The following is a 10,437-nucleotide window of genomic DNA, read 5'->3' as shown; positions in this document are numbered from 1 at the left end:
TTTCTCAATTTCGGATTGGAAGCTGAACCAGTTCCTGTACCACTTTGGACCAACAGTGCGCTGAGGTGGCAGTATTGTGGGGGGATGGGACAGGTTCCCCCTCTTTGTTTTAGGGTTTTTGGCATGCTTGCTTTAGCTCATGATGAAGACATTATTCAAAACCCAGTCCTGTGGAACTCCCTGCCACTAGAGATTCAGCAGGCACCTTCTGTGCCAACGTATAAATGCCTGCAGTAAATTTTTCTATTCTGCCAGGCCCGTGCAGGCAATTAAGAACACATCCTTCCATGTGGCTAACTGATGCATTTTAAAAACTTTTTAATGGTTTCTTTTGTGTGGTTTTGCGTTTTTATTGCTGCAAATCGCTTCAATGTTTTTTTATGACACAGGGGCATACCGATATTCTTTTACAAACCAACAGATAAAGTGGAGACAATTAGGCCAGGTTTCCCTTGAGAGTTTTTGTTGCCCTTGCCAATGACAAAGGGATGTCTTTCCCTTCTTGTCGTCCATCTCAAGTTTTCCAGGCCCATCAATGGCACCTCGGAGCATTGATTTCAAGAGAGGGCCAGGATCAGAGCCAGCTGCCGAGCCTCTTTGTATCAGCCATATTGACTCCGATTCAGCTTAGTGGTTTGGAAACCTGCACTTTATCACTCTGCACTGCGGGAATGTCAATCCTTAAGGGACCGTGCTAATACCATCTGGGAAATATTAGGTGTGTTAAATGCTTATGGCCTCCCATGCAAGTTTCATTGCTCAGAGATAGTCTTCCATTTAGATTTTTTAAAAAAATTATATTCTCCTTTGTTTCATGGTACATAACTTGTTCACCCGAGTCCCCCCCCCCCCAAAAAAGATGAGGTTTTATCGCTTCTTGTTTGCTACCCTGTGCTCCTTTGGGAGGAAATACAGCTGATTCATTCATTATTAATTCATTTACTAATTAATGCATTATTAATTTGTAGATCAATGTATTGTTAGTGTGAATCACAATAGCATAAAGCAATGCTTTTAAAGGAACGAATAAGGTAAATAATTGCTAAATGCTTCAGAGGCGTCTGATGTGTTTTCAGACTGGTTTAGCAACAGACTGGCATTAAAATAGAATGAATACAGCGTGTGAGGTCAGTGGCGTAGCGTGGGTTGTCAGCACCCGGGGCAAGGCAAGTAATTTGCACCCCCTAACCCGTGGATTTGTGCCTCCTAACCCTAACTCCCAGATGTTGCGTCCGGTGCGGCTGCCCCCCCTGCACCCCCCACGCTACGCCACTGTGTGAGGTAAATCAGAAAGGAATTCAGGATCTAACGGACAGGTCTCTCAGTGATTTGCAGGAGATCCAGCAAGGGTTTCTGTATTTGGCAGCAACAAAAAGGGCCTCTTTCAATCCTTAAAGGAGGCTGTTGAAGTAGAGGAAACTTGAGGTAACAATTGTGGGAGCTCAGCTCAGGTCTGGTTCTGAAAAGCCACTCCTAGGCTCAGAGCGCACCTTGCTCTTTTATTTTAACTGTATGCCTTTTTGCAGCTGGCTGTAGTTCTTTTTGTCTTTTTCATTTACCTCAGGTTAAGAACTTAATTCGTTCTGGAGGTCCGTTCTTAACCTGAAACTGTTCTTAACCTGAGGTACCACTTCAGCTAATGGGGCCTCCTGCTGCCGCCACACAATTTCTGTTCTCATCCTGAAGCAAAGTTCTTAACCCGAGGTATTATTTCTGGGTTGGCAGAGTCCGTAACCTGAAGCGTCTGTAGCCTGAAGCGTCTGTAACCCGAGGTACCAATGTATTTTCTTGTTACAAAATCATATGTACATGTGAATCATAAAGCATGACATGACTTACAGAAAATAGGTCACCGGGGGGTTAAAATACTGAACACCTTATTATGTGGTACATACATAATAATGAGATGGTTGCAGCAAACCAATATAATGAGTTTTTCAGTAAATCAACTTGGTAAACACAGAGGGAGCTAATGAGAATTACCGGCTTATCTACGGCAGGTTGCAATATACATTATATTTCTCGTCCATGTGTTGTTTCATTTGCACACCAGGCTCTAGCTGGTAGATCTTGAGTTTCTAGTAAAACCCCCAAAGAAACTGCACTAAACCTAAAGTCTGCCATGTCTGTTGTAAAGCACAACAGAGGCAGGTTACCAACTTGCCAACTTATTGATCCTCTGCTGCACTGAATTGACAACGTCAAGCCACACTACAGTGGTACCTCGGGTTACATACGCTTCAGGTTACATACGCTTCAGGTTACAGACTCCGCTAACCCAGAAATAGTACCTCGGGTTAAGAACTTTGCTTCAGGATGAGAACAGAAATTGGGCGGTGGCGGCCCCATTAGCTAAAGTGGTGCTTCAGGTTAAGAACAGTTTCAGGTTAAGAACGGACCTCTGGAACGAATTAAGTACTTAACCCGAGGTACCACTGTATTTGTGTTGGAAGCTGCCCAGAGTGGCTGGGGCAGCCCAGTCAGATGGGTGGGGTAGAACTAATAATACTGTAATAAAAATAATAATTACAGTAGTAGTCAACATGCATAGGGTTGTGCTGAAAGTCAGAATTTTTCTGTTGTCCACTTTTTGAGCGCAAGGCTTCAAACTGGAGGCACACCTCATATCAAAAAGATGCACAGAATCTTGATTGACTTCCAGAACCATGGCACGTAGCCTGGCTATTTGCAGAGAAAAGGGACCAGATCAGACAGCTCTTGGCAGACTTTCAAGCCCAAGAATTCTTTGCATTTCTTTGCATTCTCCTACTCCATTCCACATCCTTGCTTTTAAGTTGCCTCTGTTCTGTGAAGTGCCCTGCCTCTTTTATTTTCTGGTGCTTTCTGCTGCAAATTTAAATTAGCTGCTGATAATTCTTAATGAATAGTCACCGCAGGTCCAAAAAAACCCACCACTGTACAGGCTCACAAACCCCTTAACTGGGGAGTGGTTAATGTCCAAATGCAGTTGAAATGGCATGTGTTTTATAGCAGAGACAGCGCACCAGAAAATGACAGGCAGATGAAAGGAACTGTATCTGCTGAACCTCCTTGGAAAGGCCACTTCATTAAGGAAGGCTGATGAGGGCCTGTTGTCTACTTCACAGATCCTACAATCAAGGATGTGTTGCAGACAGCCTGCTCAGCTATTGCAAAGACGCACAGCAAGCAAACGATGCTCATGAGGAATGCAGTCGAGCAGCCAGGTAAGGCTGGAACACAGAAGAGCATTACAAACAAACAAACACCCTCCGGCTTTGCTTAATTAGCCTTCAAAGGAAAGTTGGGTTCTGGTTTCCAAGAATATTTTGCTCCCGGCTTACAGCCGGAACTCCTCCTGCAGGGTTTTCCTTGCTCATCAACCACCTTCGTAATTAAAGTGGCACATTCTGGCCTCTGCCATCAGCCAGAGGATGCTCTGGGAGGGTGCCCTAACCCGCCGCCACGCCTCCACGCCTCCTTGGAAGAGGGAGACATCAGTTGCCTACAAAATACTGGCTTACAGTGCAGTGAGGTTATCCTTATTCTGGGTTCGGATCAAAGCTAGTTTGGGGAAAAGTTCATCAAAACACAGAGTCAGAGTAGTGAACAAAGTGTGCACAGCTTTTTTTTGGCTCAGCCGGAGACAGAACAGCACATCCCTGCCCCCCTTCTGCAAAGAATCCTGGGGGGGGGACTTTAGTTTTCCCATCACATAGCTACCATCCTCAGCATCCTTAACAAACTACTCTACCCAGGATTCTTTGTGGGGGGCAGAAATGTGGATTAAACAGAGCCTAGGGCTTGCCGATAAGAAGGTCGGCTGTTCGAATCCTGCCGACGGGATGAGCTCCCCTTGCTCGGTCCCTGCTCCTGCCAACCTAGCAGTTCGAAAGCACAAAATGCAAGTACATAAATAGGTACCACTCTGGCGGGAAGGTAAACGGTGTTTCTGTGCGCTGCTCTGGTTCGCCAGAAGCAGCTTAGTCATGCTGGCCACAGGACCCAGAAGCTGTACGCCAGCTCCCTCAGCCAATAAAGCGAGATAAGCGCTGCACCCCCAGAGTCATCCGTGACTGGGCCTAATGGTCAGGGGTCCCTTTACCTTTACCTTTAACGTATGCAGTCTAAGTCGAACGAGTGCCTGGGTTTGTTTTGTTCCTCCTCCCTCCCAATCCCTTTTCCATTTGTGTCATGTCTTTTGTCAGGCTAAAGGCAGAGACTTTCTTTGCTACTAACTGTTATAAGCCACTCTGGAAGTCTTTTTTTGACCGAAGAGCAGGGTAAAAATGCCTATAAACAAACTCACTTACCAGGGAGTAAAGCCCCACTCGGACCGCTTCATAAACATGCATAGTATTTAACTGCACGCTAGACTTACACATTGTTTGGAAGTAAAGCCCTGGTGGTTCGGTGGACTTTACTTCTAAGTACAGTGGTAACTCTGGTTACGTACTTAATTCGTTCCAGAGGTCCGTTCTTAACCTGAAACTATTCTTTACCTGAAGACCACTTTAGCTAATGGGGCCTCCCGCTGCTACTGCACACCGCCGCCACGCGATTTCTGTTCTCATCCTGAAGCAAAGTTCTTAACCCGAGGTACTATTTCTGGGTTAGCGGAGTCTGTAACCTGAAGCGTATGTAACCTGAAGTGTATGTAACCCGAGGTACCACTGTAATGCTATGGTCTACTTCATGGGTAGGCAAACTAAGGCCCTGGGGCCAGATGCGGCCCAATCACCTTCTAAATCCAGCCCGCGGACAGTCTGTTTTTACACAAGTAGAATCTGTCCTTTTATTTAAAATGCATCTCTGGGTTATTTGTCGGGCATAGGAATTGGTTCATCCCCGCAAAAAATATATAGTCCGGCCCCCCACAAGGTCCGAGGCACAGTGGACCAGCCCCCTGCTGAAAAAAATTGCAGACCCCTGGTCTACTTTCTAGTATATTCCAACCTAGCAATCTTCTTGCAAGGCAGACAAAGTACCTGCTGTCCTGGCTGGCATGCCATCGGCCACGTCCACAGACTGGACCCTGTCCTCAGAGTAATCTGAAGTATGTTTATTCAGAAGTTAGATCCAGAGGTGGTTCCCCCCCCAAGTGAGCATGCACAGATCTGCAACCTTTGAGTTATTTGCAGACCAGAAGTTCAGCCACCTGGTATGTGACAGTCTTGCTGTCAGCTGGAACACCAGAAAGCCAGGGCAGGGGCATTTGCAGACAGAGCTGGCCAGGACAACAAAGTCCTGTGGACAGAGAGATAGGCTAGGATAAAAGAGGATAAGCTCACGGATGTCGCTTCAAGTTGCCTGGAGAATGGATAGGTAAACAGCGGGATATGCAGCGACTTCCACCGAGATTTAGTGATCTCCACCCAGCCAAGGACCGGCTGGATTGCACCTGCTTAACTTAGCACAGGGTGTTCAGAGGCATCCAGGAATCAAATCACATTGTCCTGGGGAGGGTTCTGAGGGCCAGATAGGAATGCTTGGAGAGCCACATTTTCGCTTCCGCCATCTGAGCCCCCCCACCCCCGCAATAGAGTAGAGTAAGTGAACGAATGTGCCTCAGATCCGGCTGCAATCCTGCACACACGCTTACCTACGGGTAAACACCATTGAACTGAGTAGCACTTCCTAGTAAATCCCACGTCTGGGACTGTGCTGTTAATGTATAACTCCTCTGTAAACTTTAAGCAGGGACTTTTCTCGCGCCTTCCTCCCTGCAATTTCTGAAAGACTGCAGGGAGACATAGCAAAAGCGTGTGGAACTTTAGAAACAGCTTCATCTCTCCTGTTCCTTTCTTAAAGATGGGGCGCTTTGGGGGAGGGGGCGGGTGCTGCTGGTGCCAGGATTTATGTAGCGTTTTTTCCCTTTTCACTGAGGCAAAGCGATGCAATTCCTGAACACACACACACTTCCACAAAGTGGAAGCTGTAAGGTGTGTCCCCCCCCACACCACTAGGGTAACGTAATTCACCTGAGGGTAAGATACTAACAGTTCTCTCTTGGAACTCTTCCTGGGCCTCACCTCCGCAGACACACTTTCCTTGACCTCCGCTTGGGAATATCTCCAAAACAGGTCAGGCTGATTTGCAGAGAAAGCGAGAGGCAGAAGTTTAGCTGTCAAGCATGGGGGGAAAGTGCAGAAGGGGCGGGGCCAAGGCGCGGGAGGGGCGGGGCCACGAGGTGGGGCGTGGGCGGGGCTACGGAGGCCAGGTGAAACTGACTCCGGGAAGAAGTTTCATCCTGGGCGCCGCCCCGGGGGAGAGCGCGCGTGTGCGGCGGTTTCTGTTCCCGAATGCCTCGGGCGTGCGGAACCGCGGCGGGGCTGGGGAGGAGATAAGCTTGGCGAGGTGGAGCATGGCTGGATGGAGGAGGAAGCAGCGGCGGCGGCAGCAGCGAGAGCCGTGCGCGCTGGGCCGGCGGAGGTGATCCGTGCGCCGGGGATTTCGAGGTCATCATGGCCAAAGAGCTGAGCCAAGCCGAGGTGCTGGACTTCCTCTGCCAGGCCGGGGGCAGCGTGGCCAACGCCGCCTTGCTGAGCCACTTCAGGCACTTCTTGCGGGACCCCGACGCGTCTCCGGCTCAGCTGCAGCGCCGCCGAGAGCTCTTCAAGGGCTTCGTCAACTCCGTGGCCACCGTGAAGCAGGACGAGCCGCCGGGCGCCGCCAAATATGTGGTGCTCAGGAAGCGCTACCGAGAGCTGGTGGGAGAAGAGCCCAAGGCACCTGCCGACGATGCCGCCCAGAGCCAAGCCGCCAAGCCGCCGCCGCCTCTGGAAGTGGCAGTCGGCCGGGGGGCGCTGCAGGCCGGGGCGCAGCGCGCGCCCAGGGCGCACGGCCAGGAGCCTCCCCGGCGCCAGGTGGAAGAGGAACGCGCCGGCCCAGGCTCGGCCCACCAGCTTAGGACTTGCCCGGAACCTCGCAGGTGCCACCCGGGGGGGCTGGGAGGGCGATCGGGGGCGCTGTTGCCGCCAAACCCCGCGCTAGGCGGCCGGAGAAGCCCCTCGGAGCCGTGCGCCCTGCTTGCAACGGAGCAGCACAGCCAAAGGGAGCCCCGGCAGGCTCCTGGCGGGGACCCTCCGCTCCTTCTAGGCGGGGCGCCGCAGTCAAATGGCCCCTATTTACCCGTCGGGAAAATGGGCGCGCCTCCAAGTGCCGCCAGCCCCCAGCAAAGAATCCGCGAGTGGGTGGAGAGGGCGCATGCCGTTACGCACCAGTCCGCCCATCTTGACCCCCTTCTGCAGCGCGAAGAAGGGTCCTCCTGGCCAGCCCGGGCGTCGCCGCCCAGCTCGGTGGGGAGTGCCTGCCTCTCTCAGGATTCCTTGCCCGGGCTGGGTGCCCGGCGGGACCCCGCGCCCGTCTTCCGGAGCATCCGGTGCCAGCTCTCCCTGCAAGACCTGGAGGACTTTATCGAGAAGGCGAGCTCGGCGAGCGAAGACGGCAGCAGCGCCAGCGGAGGCAGCGACTCCTATCGGCCTGAAGGGCGCGCCGGCGTCCTTCACCAGCCCTTCCCTGCCAGGCAGAACGGCCACGGCGGTAATTCAACAGGGACAGCCCGGGCCAGGCCAGAGAGCCTCTCCTACAGACCCCACGGAAATGGCTTGGTCAAGGATGGCGCCATCCCAGAACACCTCGCCTTGCTCAACCGGGTGGTGAGCAGAGCCGCTTCTTGGGACAAGCTGTGGGACGCAGACTCCCCCAAACCCGGCAAAGAGCCCCCTAACTCCTGGAAAGTGAACAGACTGCCTCCCTCACCCCTGGAGACCCCCCTGAGCCCACGGCTGGTCCAGAGGCAAGGATGCTTGGCCACTTCCAGTGACGTGCAAGGGCTGGGCCCAGATCCAGATGCTCCGAGCGAAGGCAGGTCCTCCTCAGTGCCCCTGGAACCCCGAGAGCACGCTTGGCTGGTGAAAGTGGCCACCGGTTCGTGGATGCAGGCCAGGGCGCTCTTCCTGGAAGACCCCCACCTGGCCACCCGCAAAGACTTCATCATGGGCTACACTGTGCTCCACTGGCTGGCCAAGCACGGGAACGTGCAAGTGATGCAGGACTTTGTCGCCGGCGCCAGGAAAGCCGGCGTGGACCTTGACGTGGACGCCAAGTCCGGCTGCGGATACACCCCTCTGCACCTGGCTGCCATGCACGGCCACCAGCTGGTTGTCAAGCTGCTGGTGCAGAAGCTGCGGTGCAGCACGCAGGTGCGCGACAGCAGCGGCAAGAGGCCCTGGCAGTACCTGAGCAGTGCCACCTCTGGGGAGGTGTGGCAGCTCTTGGAAGCTCCTCAGGGCAAGACCATATTCCCGGCCCACCCCATAGTCAGGAGCTCCACCTTGCTCGGCCCGAAAAAAGGCAAGAGCCCGGAGCTGGGCAGGAAAGTCAGCAGGAAGACTTCCTTGGCGGCGTACTTGAAACCTCAGCACATCAAGTGGAAAATGGGGAGCAGGTTCCAGCAGCTGCAGGAGAAGGAAGAGGAGTACAATGACTGAGGAGCGCAGGGGATGCTCTCAGCTAAACCAATGGAGAGATTCCCAAGGGCTTTGCCTGCAATGTGGCTGGATTTGGCGAGGGACTAGAGAAGAGCAGAATTGAGCACTTTATCCATATTTATTTTAATTGATTTTATTTTTCCCCAATTATCCTAGGCAGGTGCTTCTATCGGGGTCAATTGATGGAGAAGTCTCGCAGCACCCACTCCTTCAAGTCTTGTTGCTCTGTGCCTCATCGCAGAGAAACTGTTTTTAACCATGTTCTTCTTAGTGCCCCGTCTTCAGGATCAGGTGTGGGAGAATGTACGCTGTTTGGATGTTGGTGGGGACAGCTTTGGCCTCTTAGGAATGCTTGTATGGAAGGGTGAACCAAACAGCTAAAATCTCAAACCCATTTTTAACTCCCCCTCCAAAAAGTGTGCGGGGGGTTGTATGCAGGAGAGCTTTTAATATGTAGGTGCTTGGGGAATTGGGGCTGGTGGATTTGTAGCTGAAACCACCATAATAACAGTATTCAGGATGTCACTTCGGGGTGAAGATGGCCAGGCTTTTGAACTGGGGTGTCATTTGCCCGACAACAGCCACAATTAATTATTTGCCTCTAGGAACAGGTTGTGAATGAGACAGACAGACAGACTGGGGACTCCTTTTTAATTAAGCTGGGATCATCTTTTAGAGGAGTTTAAACCTAAGGAAAACGACCGCAACAAAATTCTGGAGTGGGGTTGAAGTGTTATCTCAAATATCAGGTTAATGAAATGAAATCCTTTCCCTCTATGGCCACCTCAAAGCACAATCAGCAAAACCTCGGAATTTATTTTACCTTGTTATTTTTAAAAGCCTGTTAATAAATTTATTTTATTTTTCTTTGCTCCTTGATATATATTCAATATCATTTGGCCTGTGTTAGGCATATTGTTTATGTCAATGTTGCTGGAATGCTGGGTGGCACAGGGGGCTTCCTTTTTTTAACCCACCTTTTGGTTGTTGAACAAACCTTGGTTACAGCTCATGGCAAGTGAGGGAAAGAAATTAACTGTGAGCTTAGCTTGTTTTGGGCAGCATGCTAAGTCGTAAAGGTAAAGGGTAAAGGGACCCCTGACCATTAGATCCAGTCGTGACCGACTTTCGGGTTGCGGTGCTCATCTCGCTTTGTTGGCCGAGGGAGCCAGCATACAGCTTCCAGGTCATGTGGCCATCAGCATGACTAAGCCGCTTCTGGCGAACCAGAGCGGCGCACAGAAACGCCATTTACCTTCCCGCCAGAGCGGTACCTATTTATCTACTTGCACTTTGACGTGCTTCCGAACTGCTAGGTTGGCAGGAGCAGGGACTGAGCAACAGGAGCTCACCCTGTCACGGGGATTCGAACCACCGACCTTCTGATCGGCAAGTCCTAGGCTCTGTGGTTTAACCCACAGCGCCACCCGCGTCCCTCTATGCTAAGTCCTACCTTGGTTTAACTCGGTGTGAAACAGCAGCAAAAAGGACCAGGGAGATGCAAAGTCTCTTCAAGTTCCACTCTGGGGCCCCGCATGGCCTTGCTAAAGCAGCAATGAGCTTATTGCGTTGTCCTCACAATATTGGACGACATTGTCATGGATGGTGCAACATAGTCTTAACTCAGCTGTACATATATGTCTTCACAGAGTGCTTAGTTAAACTATGGAGTTTGTTCCCTAAAGAGATAGTGATGGTTACCAACTTGGATGCCCTTAATATAGCATGAGATAAATTATGGGTTATTTGTGGGACCTGCCTGGTGTTTTTACATGAGTAGAATGTGTGCTTTTATTTAAAATGCACCTCTGGGTTATTTGTGAGGCATAGGAATTCATTCATATATTTTTTTCAAAATATAGTCCGGCCCACCACATGGTCTGAGGGATGGTGGACTGGCCCCCAGCTGAAAAAGGTTGCTGACCCCTGCCTTAAACCAATGTTACATTTGCCAAAACTGTATTTC

General features: G+C 51.1%; 1 protein-coding gene across 1 annotated transcript; it reads left to right on the top strand.

Annotated features, from left to right (window-relative positions):
- The first annotated feature begins 5,843 nt into the window (after window positions 1–5,843).
- SOWAHB (sosondowah ankyrin repeat domain family member B) lies at window positions 5,844–9,338 on the top strand. Its single transcript, XM_081924996.1, has one exon. It carries the CDS (start codon window positions 6,444–6,446, stop codon window positions 8,469–8,471), a length of 2,028 nt encoding a protein of 675 aa, XP_081781122.1. The 5' UTR covers window positions 5,844–6,443; the 3' UTR covers window positions 8,472–9,338.
- Window positions 9,339–10,437: the final 1,099 nt, after the last annotated feature.

Source organism: Podarcis melisellensis, assembly GCF_964234715.1.
Source record: "Podarcis melisellensis genome assembly, chromosome: 9".
NCBI classification, from domain to species: Eukaryota; Metazoa; Chordata; class Lepidosauria; order Squamata; family Lacertidae; genus Podarcis; species Podarcis melisellensis.
Note: the sequence above shows the minus strand (reverse complement) of the source record. Positions and strands in the feature narration are given on the sequence as shown.

Coding starts and splice junctions, on each gene's coding strand:
- SOWAHB (XM_081924996.1), top strand. CDS start 6,444: ATGGCCAAAGAGCTGAGCCAAGCCGAGGTGCTGGACTTCCTCTGCCAG.